This window comes from Megalobrama amblycephala, linkage group LG12 (genome assembly GCF_018812025.1).
Source record: "Megalobrama amblycephala isolate DHTTF-2021 linkage group LG12, ASM1881202v1, whole genome shotgun sequence".
Classification (NCBI taxonomy): Eukaryota; Metazoa; Chordata; class Actinopteri; order Cypriniformes; family Xenocyprididae; genus Megalobrama; species Megalobrama amblycephala.
The window spans coordinates 2,720,907-2,739,222 of NC_063055.1; the positions used below are offsets into that span (position 1 = coordinate 2,720,907).

Genomic DNA, 18,316 nt, shown 5'->3' on the forward strand with positions numbered 1-18,316 from the left:
TGTATGAGTCTATATTTGTGTTTTATTGATGCTAAAGCCTCCTTATTTCCCTGTGATCCAAAGTCCAGATCTCCGACAGGCTTTACTATCAATATATCCATGTACAGTCCAAGGCGTCACGTTATTGCTTGACAAAACACATCAAGTATTTTTTGAAGGTATTTGTATTTTACTCAAATATTAATGAAACTGAATAACTATTTTTACTCAGTTATGCTGTTGTATATTTTCAATCTCAGTCTCTTGGTCCATTTATTTTTTTTAAAGTTATTTTTTTCTTTGCAGTAGGACTACATATCTACAATTATGTTTTTATTTTGATTATATGTTGTTAATTTTACTTTTAATCAATCCCTATTACACTCAATATAATATAATTTCCTTTTTTGGGGGGTTGTTTTGCTACGGTTTTTGAGTTGCAGCTTTCATCTAGTTTACTTCACCGCCACTAGAGGGAGACAAAGTGCGCTATATTTCATGGAGAAATTAGCTTTTTTCTTCAGTTCTTCTTGGTATAGGTGGAAGGGGAAAAAATCTTTGTGTGTGTATACACACACACTGCACTCCAAAAGTTTGGAAACGCCCTAGAAAAGTGGGGTTTTGGACAATATTGGGATGAATCCTTTTTAATTTGTGATAATTTTGCACTTATAAGGGACAACACAAACTACGAAAACATATTTTATTACAGAAACAGTTTATACATAGAAAAAAACGTAAATTATCGATTCATCAAAATATCCACCATTAGCAGCTTATCTGACCTAATCTAATTGGTTCATTGTATTCTAAACTTAATTGGCAATCAATTGTTGAAGCTATTAAGGTGTGCTGACCCAAAAATCATTTACAAACCTGGGCCAAGTTTAAACCAGAAACCAGGCATCACAGCTGGCAAAGGGGCGTGACTGACTTTGACATGTATATATTGCCATTATTGTGTAATCAAAATGAAAATTTTTATTGCTGGTCTTCAGTGATAATGTCAAGTTACTGTAATGTATTTGCACCAAAAAATGATAAGGATTTATGCTGATATTGTCCAAAACCACACTTTGCCAGGGGTGTTTCCAAACTTTTGGAGGGCATATATATACACACACACACACACACACACACACACACATATATATATATATATATATATATATATATATATATATATATATATATTTATATTTATATATATATATATATATATATATATATATATATATATATATATATATATATATATATATATATGGCATACAAAATAAAAGTTTGAGTTTGCATAATATATGTGGGTGTACTGTGTAATTATTATGTATATATAAATACAAACATTCATGTATATATTTGAGAAATATTTACAAGTATATGTATTTATTTATATTTTTATATAATTTATATATATATATATATATATAAATATTTTGTACATAACATATTTCTCTTAAATATATAATTTGTGTATATATACATATTAATTACACACAGTACTCACATATATTATGCAAACTCAAAACTTTTATTTTGTGTGCCATTATATAATATATATACATATATATAAATTGTGAATGAAAATATGTTATCTATTGATTTAATAATCAATATATATAAATCAGTGCTGTCAAATCGATTAATTGCGATTAATCGCATCTAACAAAAGTTTCATATATATATATATATATATATATATATATATATATACAGTACAGTCCAAAAGTTTGGAACCACTAAGATTTATAATGTTTTTAAAAGAAGTTTCGTCTGCTCACCAAGGCTACATTTATTTAATTAAAAATACAGTAAAAAACAGTAATATTGTGAAATATTATTACAATTTAAAATAACTGTGTACTATTTAAATATATTTGACAAAGTAATTTATTTCTGTGATCAAAGCTGAATTTTCAGCATCATTACTCCAGTCTTCAGTGTCACATGATCCTTCAGAAATCATTCTAATATGCTGATTTGCTGCTCAATAAACATTTATGATTATTTTCAATGTTGAAAACAGTTGTGTACTTTTTTTTTCAGGATTCCTTGATGAATAGAAAGTTCAAAAGAACAGCATTTATCTGAAATACAAAGCTTCTGTAGCATTATACACTACCGTTCAAAAGTTTGGGGTCAGTAAGAATTTTTATTTTTATTTTTTTGAAAAGAAATTAAAGAAATGAATACTTTTATTCAGCAAGGATGCATTAAATCAATCAAAAGTGGCAGTAAAGACATTTATAATGTTACAAAAGATTAGATTTCAGATAAACACTGTTCTTTTGAACTTTCTATTCATCAAATAATCCTGAAAAAAATATTGTACACAAATATTTTGTACAATTGTACACATTAAATGTTTCTTGAGCAGCAGATCAGCATATTATAATGATTTCTGAAGGATCATGTGACACTGAAGACTGGAGTAACGATGTTGAAAATTCAGCTTTGCCATCACAGAAATAAATTACTTTGTGAAATATATTCAAATAGAAAACAGTTATTTTAAATTGTAATAATATTTCACAATATTACTGTTTTTTACTGTATTTTTAATTAAATAAATGTAGCCTTGGTGAGCAGACGAAACTTCTTTTAAAAACATTAAAAATCTTAGTGGTTCCAAACTTTTGGACTGTACTGATATATTAATATATATAGTGTCTGCATATATAGACTCACATATATGTATACATATATAATTATAATAAAATGTATAGGCCTAACGTTACTCACAAATATAAACACAATATATAATCGCGATATATATGGGCGATTGTATTACGATTAAACTGATATTTGCCTATATTGAAAAATATATATTTTTAAAAAATAGCCTGAAAGAGACTGTGTGTGTGTGTGTGTGTGTGTGTGTGTGAGTGAGAGAGAGAGAGAGAGAGAGAGAGAGAGAGAGATGAAGGGCGGCGCTTCATAATCCCTGTAGAAAAGCTAAACACGCAGTGATCCGGGGGACAGAATCACATCCAAACACCGGAGACACGGAGGACGGACAGAAACACTAAAGACGTGAGTTCACGCGATCAGCGCTAACGTTTGTAACGTCTGAAAGGTTGACCGTTTATTCGCGCGCCACCGCCTCACGTGCACGATAGAAAATCTGAGGCGTTTGTTTATTCGCGGGTGTGTGAACTAAACAAACCTGACAAGAACAACGGTTTTTTCTTAATGATAATGAATCATGTTCTTTAAATACAAGTTTATTGATCTCTTAATATGTTAGTGTTCATCTGTTCTCATGTTTGTTGTGATTTGTGTTTTTTTCCCACAGATGATCAATGAAAACATGATCCCACAAAGAGAGTTTCCACTGCCAGATTAAACCGCTTCGCAGCGTTCAGCTCCAACGTTGAATTTCTGTCGAGTCAAATCATTCAGAGCTCGAGTTCATGGCGTTTCTAGTCAAGAAGAAGAAGTTTAAGTTTCAGACTCATGTCACTCTGGAGGAGCTGACAGCAGTGCCGTTTGTCAATGGGGTTTTGTTCTGTAAGATCAGGCTGCTGGATGGAGGAGACTTCACTGCGGCATCATCCAGGTAAAACACTTCAGGATCTTCATTTGTTTATTTTTTGTAGTTCTGGATATACAAACAATAGCCTATTGATGGGATGGTGTCAGATGATAATACCATATTCATGGCGTATTTAAAAGAATACAAATGAACTACAACTACAGAAAGTCCTGTAAAGTACCAGTGAACTACCATAGGGGGTTTCTTTCTTTAATGTAAATACTATGGTGCATTAATTTCAGTACCATGGTATATATAAAGTACTGTGATATTGCCATCTAATAGATTATATTGCTACTTGTTGCTCTAAGTACTACAATCTTAAAACGAAAGGTTCTTCGCTCATGCATTTTTTAGTATTATTTATATTTTATTCATATTTTCAATTAGGTTTTGTTTTTTATATTTTCTGTTTATTTTAATTGTAATTAAAGTTTTGTTGTGTTTTTGTCATTTCATTAGTTTTTAAAGAAAAATGTCTATAGTTTTTTTATTAAATTGTTTCAGTTTTTGTTATTTTAGCACATCAAGTTAAAATAATTGAAAATCAGAATTTACTTTATCATCTAGCTTAAATAAAATTTAAAGTTTAATTTTTTATTTATTTTGTTTATTTTATTTCATGTAATGACATTTTTTATGGTATAAAAAAGACTTATTTTTATTGTCAAGAAGCATTTTTTTGACTGTAGGATTCTTGATTTGCTATATGATTCAATGAGATTAAAACATTCTTTGTTACATTTTAGAGTCTTCTAAACATTGGTTATAAAGTAACAATTCTAAAGTGTTGTGGGTGGTTTCCAGGGCGTTGCTAAGATGTTTTTTTTGTTGATGAGTTCAAGAAGTAACAGTTCTAAAGTGTTGTGGGTGGTTGCCAGGGCGTTGCTAAGATGCTTTTTTGCTGATGGGTTCTAAAGTAACAATTCTAAAGTGGTTGACAGTGCGTTGCTAAGATGCTTTTTTGCTGATGGGTTCTAAAGTAACAATTCTAAAGTGTTGTGGGTGGTTGCCAGGGCGTTGCCAAGATGCTTTTTTGCTGATGGGTTCTAAAGTAACAATTCTAAAGTGTTGTGGGTGGTTGCCAGGGCGTTGCCAAAATGCTTTTTTGCTGATGGGTTCTAATGTAACAATTCTAAAGTGTTGTGGGTGGTTGCCAGTGTGTTGCTAAGATGCTTTTTTGCTGACGGATTCAAAAGTAAAAATTCTAAAGCATTGTGGGTGGTTGCCAGGGTGTTGCTAAGATGTTTTTTTTGCTGACGGATTCTAAAATAACAATTCTAAACCGTTGTAGGTGGTTGCCATGGCATTGCTAAGATGCTTTTTTGTTGATAGGTTATAAAGTAACAATTCTAAAGTGTTGTGGGTGGTTGCCAGGGCGTTGCTAAGATGCTTTTTTTGCATGTTACTGTGTGGTTGATAGGGTAAAGTTCAGGAAAGTTGCTACGGACAGTGCTTCTTTGATGCTTTCTGCATGATTTAAGGAATCATTTATGTCTGTAGAGGACTGATATTAATTAAAGGGCATTGTTCAGATCCCTAACCCTTGACATAAACATAATAGTGATGCTTACCTTTTTAACCAGCACTACTGATCTGTTTCTCAGTTCAAGTCCATCAGCTCGGTTTCTACTGTACTGATCTGCTTGTATGAGACGTTTGCATGAGGATGTCGATCATGGCATGTGATCAGAGGGAAGTGAAGACAGACGCACACGTACAAGATCACTTCCAGATGCAGCGTCTGTTGAATTCTTGTAGTGTGATACTACTGTCTATATTTTCCACTTCATCCTTTTTTAGTGTCATTACCAGTAATGGTAATCTTGATTTTGCATTTTATTGTTGTCCTTTGTTTACTCGTGACTCAAACACTGTAGACTCTCACATTACAGAAACACTGAGTTTAGGTGTCCTATAAATGGACTAGTAAAGAATGGTTGTAAAGTCAGTCTTAATCTATGCATAATAAAATCTTTATTTGAGTGTGATGATTCACAGGTGGTCAGAAAGCTTGGCTGTTGTTTTCCAGGCTGTCCGGTGTCTTTTCTCCTCTTTGCTCATCACACTCAGAATAACAGGAAAGGCTCACTATCAGTATATCACTATCACTATCCTTTGCCATCCGTTTCAGCCGTTTCACTTAAAGTGGGCCTCGCAACAGCCGCTTGCGCTCAAAAAAGAGCGTGCAGCATGCAGCACACACACACCAGGGGCAGAAATTAATGGGTGCTTGGGGCAAAAATGCCACCAAAGTTAATAAAAATGCTTCCAGAAACCAAGATATGGTGCAAAAAAAGTCAGTATAAGTTCTTGTTTTTAATAGTTATAATCAATATCACAAGAGCAAAAGTGCTGTTTTTCCAGATTATCAGCACATTTAAAAATGTGATATTGATTTTATACAACAATTCAATAAACAATAAGATAATAGGCAATTAGGTGACTTACATTTTAGACACAATATTGTCTGTTTTGCCAATAAAAATAGTTCCAAACAGTAGAGCCATTGCGCTTCTCATAGCAACACTGTTTCAGTTTCGTTACTGAATGAATCAGTGTGTTTGAACGAATCGTTCTGCTGAATGACTCAACTCACTCAGTCACTTCTGAATCAGCCATTTTGAACAAATCCTTTGAGTGAATGATTCAGTGACTAACTCATTAAAGGGGTGGTTGTTTATGATTACACTTTTTTTAACTTTAGTTAGTGTGTAATGTTGCTGTTTGAGCATAAACAACATCTGCAAAGTTACGGCGCTCAAAGTTCAATGCAAAGGGAGATATTTTCCTTTACAGAATTCTCTGTTTAAGGACTACAACAAATGGCTGGTAGGGACTACAACAAGCTTCTTCCTGGGTTATTGACCTCACAAACCCCAAAATTTACATAAACCCGAGTGTCAATTCAACACTGGATTTGCACAAAAGATGAACATGACGGCACATGCTAATGGATGAGTTGAATCAACTCCACAGCAACTGCATAAATTTATCCACTAATCATTCAGAAACGTCCAGTTTCATTCTAAAAGTTGTAACTTCTTCCTGAGTCTCTCCATCAGTGTTGACTCCGGTTTGAACAATGTAAGGCTGAACACCGTTACTGACAATCCTCATTTTGGCTGTGTGAGATTCTCCAGCTTTGTTGTTGTTGAGCTGTTAAAGCTCTGCCTTCTTCTGGAAAGGGGGCGGGGAGCAGCAGCTCATTTGCATTTAAAGGGACACACACAAAAACGGCGTGTTTTTGCTCACACCCAAATAGAGGCAAATTTGACAAGCTATAATAAATGATCTGTGGGGTATTTTGAGCTGAAACTTCACAGACACATTCTGGGGACACCAGAGACTTATATTACATCTTGTAAAAGGGGCATTATAGATCACCTTTAAATGAAGCATAAACTTTGCCTGCAGTGTTTGTAGAAGAAAAACTTGATACTTCAATGAAACACAACTGAGATCTCCATTAAGCCTATTGAGGTATGAATGAGCAACCTCCGAGCAATGCAATTGTTTTGCATGGGATATTCAGCAAGAAAAAGCACTGATTTTATTTCAAAAGTTACATTTTGATGAAAGGACAAAAGTTTTGCACTGAGCAGTAAATCATTTGCATTAAGACCAGGAACATGCTTTAAAGTAGTTTTGATTTCATGTTGACTCGACTGAATTTGGCTGAATTGTGGTTGTGGTCTGGCACTGGCTCTCTCATAAACTGACCCAAGCTCTCGTTTATTTCTTGTCCTTTTAACATTCTCATTCATGTCTCTCACATTCTCCTGTCTCTCTCTCACTCTCTCTCTCACACACACACACCTCTCACAGCACATAAAACTGCTTTTGTTTTCGGTGGAGTCCTGGGTTGGTTGGCAGGAGGAAGTCAAATGGCAGTGCGTGGAGACAGTAGACGGACAGAGACGTCAGTGAACATGAGTGAGAGGAAGTTCAGATGAGACTGTATTTTGTCTTGCTCACTTTCAGCCGGTTTAGTTTAGCATCCAGCTGTTTGCAGGACTTGAGTTTGTTGATATCCGAACAGAAACATCAGACAGGGAAAGTTGCTTGATGTTTTGCAGGAAGTTTGTTGCTAAATGGGGTGTTTGGATTCACACGGTTTCAGACAGACGACAGGAAAATTAGACAGGAAGCAGGAAGAATGAGGCCATCAGCTGTTTTCTGCATCAGGACAATAGATTAGATGCATTTCCCAATGATATATCTAAATAGTTTATATTGTAATTTTCATCTCTCTCTCTCTCTCTCTCTCTCTATATATATATTTTGTACTTTTATTTTTATGTATTTATTTTTTAACTTTGTCTCTAAGTACATGCTGACTAGAAGAAGTAATATATATGTAAAATAATAGTAAATAGTACCAAAATAGCTACTAACAATACAGGTGCTGGTCATATAATTAGAATATCATCAAAAAGTTGATTTATTTCACTAATTCCATTCAAAAAGTGAAACTTGTATATTATATTCATTCATTACACACAGACTGATATATTTCAAATGTTTATTTCATTTAATTTTGATGATTATAACTGACAACTAAGGAAAATCCCAAATTCAGTATCTCAGAAAATTAGAATATTGTAAAAAGGTTCAATATTGAAGACACCTGGTGCCACACTCTAATCAGCTAATTAACTCAAAACACCTGCAAAGGCCTTTAAATGGTCTCTCAGTCTAGTTCTGTAGGCTACACAATCATGGGGAAGACTGCTGACTTGACAGTTGCCCAAAAGACAACCATTGACACCTTGCACAGGGAGGGCAAGAAACAAAAGGTCATTGCAAAAGAGGCTGGCTGTTCACAGAGCTCTGTGTCCAAGCACATTAATAGAGAGGTGAAGGGAAGGAAAAGATGTGGTAGAAAAAAAGTGTACAAGCAATAGGGATAACCGCACCCTGGATAGGATTGTGAAACAAAACCCATTCAAAAATGTGGAGGAGATTCACAAAGAGTGGACTGCAGCTGGAGTCAGTGCTTCAAGAACCACTACGCACAGACGTATGCAAGACATGGGTTTCCGCTGTCGCATTCCTTGTGTCAAGCCACTCTTGAACAACAGACAGCGTCAGAAGCGTCTCACCTGGGCTAAAGACAAAAAGGACTGGACTGCTGCTGAGTGGTCCAAAGTTATGTTCTCTGATGAAAGTAAATTTTGCATTTCCTTTGGAAATCAGGGTCCCAGAGTCTGGAGGAAGAGAGGAGAGGCACACAATCCACATTGCTTGAGGTCCAGTGTAAAGTTTCCACAGTCAGTGATGGTTTGGGGTGCCATGTCATCTGCTGGTGTTGGTCCACTGTGTTTTTTGAGGTCCAAGGTCAACACAGCCATATACCAAGAGGTTTTAGAGCACTTCATGCTTCCTGCTGCTGACCAACTTTATGGAGATGCAGATTTCATTTTCCAACAGGACTTGGCACCTGCACACAGTGCCAAAGCTACCAGTACCTGGTTTAAGGACCATGGTATCCCTGTTCTTAATTGGCCAGCAAACTCGCCTGACTTTAACCCCATAGAAATACTACGGGGGAATTGTGAAGAGGAAGATGCTATATGCCAGACCCAACAATGCAGAAGAGCTGAAGGCCACTATCAGAGTAACCTGGGCTCTCATAACACCTGAGCAGTGCCACAGACTGATCGACTCCATGCCACGCCGCATTGCTGCAGTAATTCAGGCAAAAGGAGCCCCAACTAAGTATTGAGTGCTGTACATGCTCATACTTTTCAGTTGGCCAAGATTTTTAAAATCCTTTCTTTGTATTGGTCTTAAGTAATATTCTAATTTTCTGAGATACTGAATTTGGGATTTTCCTTAGTTGTCAGTTATAATCATCCAAATTAAAAGAAATAAACATTTGAAATCTATCAGTCTGTGTGGAATGAATTAATATAATTTACAAGTTTCACTTTTTGAATGGAATTAGTGAAATAAATCAACTTTTTGATAATATTCATATTATATAACCAGCACTTGTAATCAAGACATGCTTTTCTATACTTTTTTTCACAAAGTGAGCACAATGAAGAATTGTAGTTAGTCATTTTCATTTATTTGCACCAATATAACAATTCATAGCCATAAACAGCATTCTTTACCTGCATATATTGCTACTAAAACATTTTAATAGATGAAAAAGGCCTTGCAGGCACTTCTGTAAACATTTTTGGAGAAAATCATTGCATTCTGAATCAATTTATTGAAACTGACAGTTTGAATTGATTCATGAAAATGAATTGAACTCTTAAGACATTAACACATAAATGCTGGTGTGGCAATAAAAACAAAAAAATAAACAAACTTAAGACCATTTCAAGAGCCTCTTAAAAAACATATTTTACTGTATATTTCTGTTGCATTGCTTTTTCAGATGAGCTTTAAATTATTTAAATGTGTCATTCTACAGAATTTGTTTCCACAACAGTATCAAATGAGTTTTCCATGATTTGACCCTATTAAATAGTGTCTGACCTACTTTTAAATGGCTGTAACTTTTGTCAAAATACCTACCAGACACACAAATGCAGATTGTTATACATAGAAATGTAGTATTTTCTATGAATAGTATGGCTCTCATAGGAATGTTGGGTGGGCCGAATCATCGCCTGTCTCAGCCGTTATCCAGCCTCATAATTAGGAGGGTTTGGCCTGCAGTTAAGTTAAAAGCCTCATACGCCTGCATGAGCGCTGGGACAGTATGGCTTTAGACGGTTTACTAATTTCATACATTGACCAACGGATGATATTTATAGCAGATATGCAGTTATGTAACCACCTGCCAAAAGCCTCTTCATTTGTATTTACTGTAATTCATACTTTTCATGCTGTAAGTGTCCTGCCACACGCCTCATGCTTGATTCATGATTCACTCAAAGAGAATTCACTCAAAATCATATCCGAGAATGTGGCTGAACATGTTGCTTGAATGCTTTTTTAATTTGTGCATTTCTTTTCAGAGTTTCAGAGTATGGATTTTTTTTTCTATAATGCTGCATAACAATCTGGGCTGCGTTTCTCAAAAGCATTGTGAGCTAATTTGATCACCGAGATCATTGGTGGAAATGATTCTACGATCCACTCAGGCTTATGATGCTTTTGGGAAACGCAGCCCTTTCGTTTTAAGGCAGGTCTGCTGTGCCGCCCTTTATGAAAGGTTAACCATAAAAAGCACAAACCACTGGGTGTATGATACCGGCCCTGAACCCACATGTGCAATATTCCTCTAATTTGTGAAACCTGCATGTTTTACCCAGCATGCTTTGAGTTTGTAAGTCCTGACAGGCTGTAGTTCTGTTTAATCAGGCAGCCGCTGCTCTTACAGGTTCTCATGATTACAGCGCTTCAAAGATGGACGATTCTGCCACATGCATCGATGAATAATGCAAATATTTCTATTTAAATTAGATTGTTTTAGCTCTAATGCAAAAAATAATTCTTTTGAAGTCAAAAATTTTAAGATCTCTAAACAAACAATAACTGTTGTCAGCAATTTAAATGTTCAAATGCAAAAATCTTGTTCAATGCATTTTTGTCAAGACAACTACAGACATCTCGTTCAGAAATGTTAATTTTTTTTCGTTGTTTAATTTTATGTATGATTTTAAATGACTCTTAAAGGAATGGTTCACCCCAAAATGTAAATTCTGTGCTTTTTTTTTTTTTACAGGTCAAGTCACCTTTTTTTCTATAGCGCTTTATACAATACAGATTGTTTCAAAGCAGCTTTGCAGTGATAAAAGTGAAAAAAGACATTAGTAATTGTTCATCTAAAATCAGTTCAGTGTTTATTCAGATTGGTTCAATAACTGCATAACTGCATAAAAAATAGTGTAAGTGCATTCATTCAAGTCAATAATATTGTTAAATATTAAGCTTCCCCAGCTAAGCAAGCCAAAAGCGACAGTGGCAAAGAACCCAAACTCCATTCGTGACAGAAATAGAGAAAGAAAAACCTTGGGAGAAACCAGGCTCTCCTCTGGCCAGATGAACCAACATGATGCAACGAACAGATGATGCAGTGCATTACAAAAAACCCTTCAATATTAAATTGTTCAGACTCTGTTCATCTAGTTCAGTGGTTCCCAAACTTTTTAGCTTGGAGTACCCCCTGAAGGGATTACCATCCTTCTGCGTACCCCCTTTCTTCCACTTCGACTGCAGTCTCACCTTTACCATTAAGGGGCAATATTTGCCCCCTAAATTGATTTTCCAGTGCAAATTTTTACCTTTATAAAATAAATAATGTTTTAATTAAAAAATGTTCAATAGAGAAATATGCAATGATGTAGGGCTGGACGATTAATCGAAAAGTAATCGAAACCGAAATTCAGAACCTCTAACCGACGTAATTTTCCCATATCGGTTATTTCGTTTTTTTAATCCTGTTAATACTTCCCCCTTAAAAACATAACTGCGTGTGTAGCCACGTGACTCCGCCCCGTCCAGTCAGTGGCATAAAAGCAAAACACGGAGGTGAACGCCGGTTCAACACATAGTGATGCCGCGCGAGCGGTGAGCCTTGCGTCTTACGTCTTCACTAAACTTTGTCAGTTGTATTTGTTTTATGGTTTGGACATTCAAGCGATTAGACGATCGGATGTGTATTATTATATTGAGCTACCGCGCTCGCAGTCTATGATATATACAAATATCTATGCCGCGCTCGCGCAGCTGCATGTGGCACGAACACTCATACAAACAGCTGCGTAAAATGTGAAGATCGCGCACACACAGAGGAACGCAGAAACTTGTTGTCAGCTCTGTCCTGTGATTTATCACTAAAATAGCTTAGAAACTCAAAAGTTACAGCATATATTTTTTCTACTTTTGAAGGAACTATTTACAACCCACAGCTTCACAATTAATAGAGAGACGGTATGACTAATTCACACACGCAATCACTACTGGTACTGTGCTAATTTATCTTTATCTGATTTACAACAAGCAAAAACCTGTAAGAAATGTTACAAACCATAGATAAAATAACTGCTGATAGTGAGCTATGATGTCAGATCACATCCCACCTTAATAGTCAATCATAGGCTATTTACAGTGCAAACCTTGTCAGTGAACTATGAGGGCAAAAAAAAAAAAAAAAAAAAAAATCAGAAATAAAATAATTGTTCATTAATTGTAATCGAGGTAAAATGTTCAATTAATCGAGGTTTTGATTTTAGGCCATAATCGTCCAGCCCTACAATGATGGTAAAGCTAAGTAGGCTAAAACTTTTAAATATTAAACTAAAACCGCCAGTAGGTGGCAGCGAGTCACTGTTTTTATAAACGAGTCATTGAATCAGTAACGAAGTGGCTGTGAATGAATCATTGAATCATTGACTCTCACGATTCGTTCAAAGCCGCAGAATTGTTTGCGAAACAGACGTGTGTTGTAGTTCTGCTGTGGTTTTCGTTAGAACTATTATTTCATTGCAAAATAGAGTAAATATGACAGTACTGTTTAAAATGTATGTTTTGTTTTTTGACCTGTTGTATAATAATGTCACATTTGCAGTCATGTGGATATTTGGGAACAGTTGCATTCTGCTCATCATTAAATACAAGAACTCACACAAGGTATGTTTTTGTATCGAAGAAAGTTTCTTAAAGAGTCTTAAATCGAAATTAATCCATAATCTATGTCTATATTTGTTCTTCATGCGAGTAAGTGCTGAATCCCCACTTTTACAAAGGTGCATTGTCGAGAACGGCAGTAATTTAGCACGATTTAAGGCAGCAGATTCTGCACGCGATCTATCATATGCATGCTGCGTCTGTGGATACAGTCATTTTTGACTGCAAACGATGGGGTAATTTGATTAAATGTACAGGATTTACGGCATTTTGGCAGTTAGAAATACATGCTCTATTTTGATATAAGGTAGAATTAAATGAACTACTCAGCATTTTGTTCACGTACCCCAGTTTGGGAACCACTGATCTAGTTTAAACAACAATATTGTGAATCTAACATGCATTTTTATGTAGGTTCAAAGTAATGGTTCCAGGTCTATTAGTTAAGTAATACATTTAAACTATTTGCAAATAATATATTTTTTTAAATATATTCTCTCTTATTTGTATGTCTAATATGTCAAAAATGCAAAACATTTCTTGTCTCGTTGCATTCAGTTATGAATTACATTAATCATATCACAATAATAAAATAATAGCATGTTTTCAAAAACTCAAAACTGCAAAATTTCATAAAAATGTTGAGTAGTTTGCATCACTGGATATTACTTTTGGTTGCTGAATATTTCAATCATAAAACAGTTGAGAAATATTAAATGATTAGCAGCTATGTACTCGTCACATACTTTTTCACGAAAAAACTAAAGGAATTCACACTCATCTTCTGTGAACAGTAAGCCCCGCCTTCTTTGATTTGATTGGCTGAGGCAGACCAGCCTAAAAATATAACTTAAAATTTTTTTTTTTTTTTGTCATCCTAACAACAAACAGTAGTGCAGCATCAATAATATCAAATACTGGGGGGACAATTTGGCCATTTCTAATTATTTGGGGGGACTTGATTTGTGGATCTGTGTAAGAAGCAGATCTGGAAACTGTTGACCTTTCACAGCTGTATCTTCCTGGATCATACGTCTTACATGTTTTCTATGTTTCCATCCACTTATTTTTATGCAAATTTTCAGTTATTGCATTAAAAAAACATGGATGGAAATGACAAGATGCACATCATTTCTAAAAATGTGCATAAACTTGTGCACTCAACTGAAACTGATGTTTTTATCTGATAAGAATAAACTACGATGGAAACACATTCACTGGATAAATTCATCAATGCGCAACTAATAACTAATAATAATGGATTTTTGCCTTTAACAGAGGATGTGATTGGATAACTGGACTAACTAGCGGATCAAGCGCATCCTTTTATGCGATATTCCAATTATGCACATAAGTCTGGATGAAAACATAGCTATTGATGTATATGCATCAAACATGCACATATGCGACATTTCTCTCTTTAATTGCCTGTCCTCAATACAGTATCTACACAGAGAGGACATTGTTAGTGTCTCGTCTGATTATATCTGCTGTTTACCAGCAACATCAGAGAAGTGGCCAACATCACAAAACAACAGGGATAAGACGCTTCAGATAGGGTTCGGCCCCTTGGGAGCGAGAGAAATCTCTTGTTGCAATTAAATTTGAACATTGAACCTCACAAACATAATCTGCTTTGCGTCCTGCACATGTGCATGATGTTTGAAGGCCGTAAACAAGCACGCCATGGACTTACCATGATTGAAAGCAGATATTTTGCTTGCTCTTGTAATGAGAGTCTTTTATGCTGTAAGCAGCTGGCCTGTTCAAAGGGTCAGTCGTTGCCCTTTACGACTCGTTCTTGTAGATCTGAACTGTAAACGTCTTTGTGCAGCTCGCGTTATGTAATCACACATTTGGATTTATCGTTCGTGTTTCCGAAGGCTCACTCCCCGATGTTCGATAGATATAAATACACAACAAGGGCTCTTTGGAAACAGCCTTGGAGTTTCTCTCCGTCCAATTTTGCGGTTATGCAACTGGGTTTGTAAATCATGCGAAGTCAGCCGCCTGATCAGAGTCGTGCTGCGACCTTTTGACCTCTGCTTTTTAAAAGTCGCATGTGATCTTCATTGATTGACACGGATAGAGTTCAGAATGGTCAGTTAGTCACGTGTGAGGGTGATTGATTTAATTCAATATATTGATTTAATAACACATAGTTTTAACCTCAGTGACTGTGCATGGATAGTTTTATGCATATTGGACACAAAAATGGCATGTTTTTTTTTTAATCTCCAGTTTCAATCTTATTGATTGACTTTTCGCAGTTTCTTGGGGCCGTTTTGTACGCTGGGAAACTTGCCATTGTACTTTTTTTTTTTTTTTTTTAAGATACTTTTTAAGTGGGCAGTTTATGAGCAGAATAAACTGGATTAATATATTACATTTCTAACAATCTGTATTTATGCATCTAGTAGGTATTTTGATCAAATTTATAGCCATAAACTGGACTAAATGTGGACTAAATTTTATGCTGATATTCAAAAGTCTCTGGACTACATAATTATGTGACTTGAAAATGAAAAAAAAAAAAAAAAATGTTTTTCCTGGACTTGTGGCTCAAATTCCACATTGCAGAAATGGTGGCAGTTAAATTAAATGAATTTAAAAAAAAAATATTTTAAAATTCATATTTTTTATTATATAATAATTTTTATTTGCAAGAAGGAATGTAATTGTTTGTACAGACAATGCTTTTTACAATTTTAATCTCTCCACAACCAACCACCCAGAACAAGTTACTTAATAATTAAAAATAAAGAAAGAAATAGATAAATAACAGATTAATATAAAATATTAATTATTGTTAAAAATAAATAACAAATACATATAATAAATAAAATAAAATATGAATATTATTATGAATAAAGAAATGGATAAAAAAAATAATAATATAAAATTATAATAATATTTATTTTAAAAAAATAACTTGTATACATATAATAAAAATATATTAATTATGATAAATACAATATTAATTGATATTAATAATATTAATTAAATAGATAATATTATAACATTAATTAATTGAATAGATAAATACAAATAAGAATGAAAGAATAATAATTATTATTATTTTAAATAAAGAAATAGATAAAAACAAGTGTATAAAATAATAATTAAAAAAAAAATTAATACATAAATTATGCAATATAATAAAAATAGGAGTATTGCTATGAATAATACTAAAGAAATAGATCAATAAAAACAAGAATATAAAAAAATTATAAAAAATTAAATAAATAAATGTTATACATATAAAAAACATGGATCTTATGAATAATAATAATAAAGAAAAAGATAAAAAAAATCTGAAATAATGTTTATGATAATGATAATGAAAATGTAAATAAATTATTTACATATAATTAATATATATATGCATATTATGAATACAAAAAATTAATAATTATTGAAAAAAACAACAACAAATGAATAGATAAATCTATAGTTACATTCAGTAATCAGCAGGGTCACTCCACTGCTGGACATCATGAGCCTTACACATTTACAAGAATAAAGTAAATAAGTGAGGATATGTATAGAAAAGGGTGCATCTTATTTTAGAATGACAGTTTTTGTCTGAGAATCACTGCTGGTTGAATCTCATTTCTCCATCTGTAGTGCAGAGGAGACACTTAAGCTCCAGCATGTGTTAGTGTTTGAGCGCTGCTCTCTGTTTGGATCCTGATGGGTTTGATGTGAACCTTATTAAACCAACTTCCTCTCCAGAATATGATTTGGCCCCTGTGCTGTTGCGGGGGCCTGAACACAGCTGGTCCTCCTCATCCGATCCGGAGGCGAGCGGGTTCAAGTTGGCAGAGAGGGAGAAGGAACATATTTATTTATTGGACAGACCGGCTATCACTTGCTGATTTGTTCGGCTATCGCTGGTTGAAAAAAAACAAAGATGGAATTAGATACATTTCGTAATTAGAAATCTAATGCCATTTTCACAGCTTGGGATGATTTTGTGCTCAAATCAGCGCTAGACATGATGATATTTTATACTTGCATTATGCAAATGTAATGCATATGTAAAGGCTCATGATGTGTATTGTCCAGGATTGGAGTGACCTTGTTTATTGATGCATATAGATTTATCTGTTTCATTTTATTTTTTTATAATTATTCATAATAATATTTCTATATTTTATTATAAGTATGTAACTTTGTATTTTTTAATATTATTTTATGTAATTTTTTTGTCTATTTATTTATTTATTTTTAATCATTATAACTTTAATTTAAGTCTGTTCTGGTTTGGGAGAGATTGTAATTGTTAAAAGTATTGTCTAATTACATTTCTTCTCACACATAAAAATCATTATATAATAATAAACTTATGTAGCAGATATTCTTAATGTTGTATATTTTTATAGCAATATATTTGTATATTGCAATTTTGACTTTTCCTCGCAATTGCGAGTTTATATCACACAATTCAGACTTTTTATTGCAATTTTGACTTTTTTTCTTGCAATTCTGACTTTTTCCTCACAATTCTGATGTTTCTTGCAATTACAAATTTATATCTCGCAATTCTGACTTTTTTCTCACAATTCAGACTTTTCTCACAATTGCGAGACTTTTTTTCTTACAATTCTGACTTTTTTCCTTGCAATTTGGACTTTTTTCTCACAGTTGCGAGTTTATATCTCGCATTTCTGACTTTTTTCCACCCAATTCTGACTTTTCTCTAGCAATTCTGACTTTTTTTTTTCACAGTTGCGAGTTTGTCTCGCAATTCAGACTTTTCTCGCAATTCAGACTTTTCTCGCAATTCAGACTTTTCTCGCAATTCAGACTTTTCTCGCAATTCAGACTTTTCTCGCAATTCAGACTTTTCTTGCAATTCAGACTTTTCTCGCAATTCTGACTTTTTTCTCGCAATTCTGACTTTTTTCTCGCAATTCTGACTACTTGCAATTGTGAGTTTATATCTCGCAATTCTGACTTTTTTCTCGCAATTCAGACTTTTCTCACAATTGCAAGACCTTTTTTCTTACAATTCTGACTTTTTTCCTTGCAATTTGGACTTTTTTCTCACAGTTGTGAGTTTATATCTCGCAATTCAGACTTTTCTTGCAATTCAGACTTTTCTCGCAATTCAGACTTTTCTCGCAATTCTGACTTTTTTTCTCACAGTTGCGAGTTTGTCTCGCAATTCAGACTTTTCTTGCAATTCTGCCTGTTTTGTCACAA

The 18,316-nt window shown here is 34.1% G+C and overlaps 1 protein-coding gene across 3 annotated transcripts in view; it reads left to right on the plus strand.

The window, feature by feature from the left end:
• The first annotated feature begins 2,856 nt into the window (after positions 1 to 2,856).
• Positions 2,857 to 18,316, plus strand: part of fam102aa (family with sequence similarity 102 member Aa) — a 36,004-nt gene continuing 20,544 nt past the window's right edge. For 2 of the 3 annotated variants that reach the window (XM_048209267.1, XM_048209269.1), the window contains exons 1-2: positions 2,857 to 3,012; positions 3,275 to 3,538. In XM_048209267.1, coding sequence (XP_048065224.1) covers positions 3,393 to 3,538 — 146 coding nt within the window. In that variant the 5' untranslated portion in view covers positions 2,857 to 3,012; positions 3,275 to 3,392. Of the gene's footprint in view, positions 3,127 to 3,274; positions 3,539 to 18,316 lie in introns of all 3 variants that reach the window. The other variant, XM_048209268.1, reaches the window with a different exon arrangement.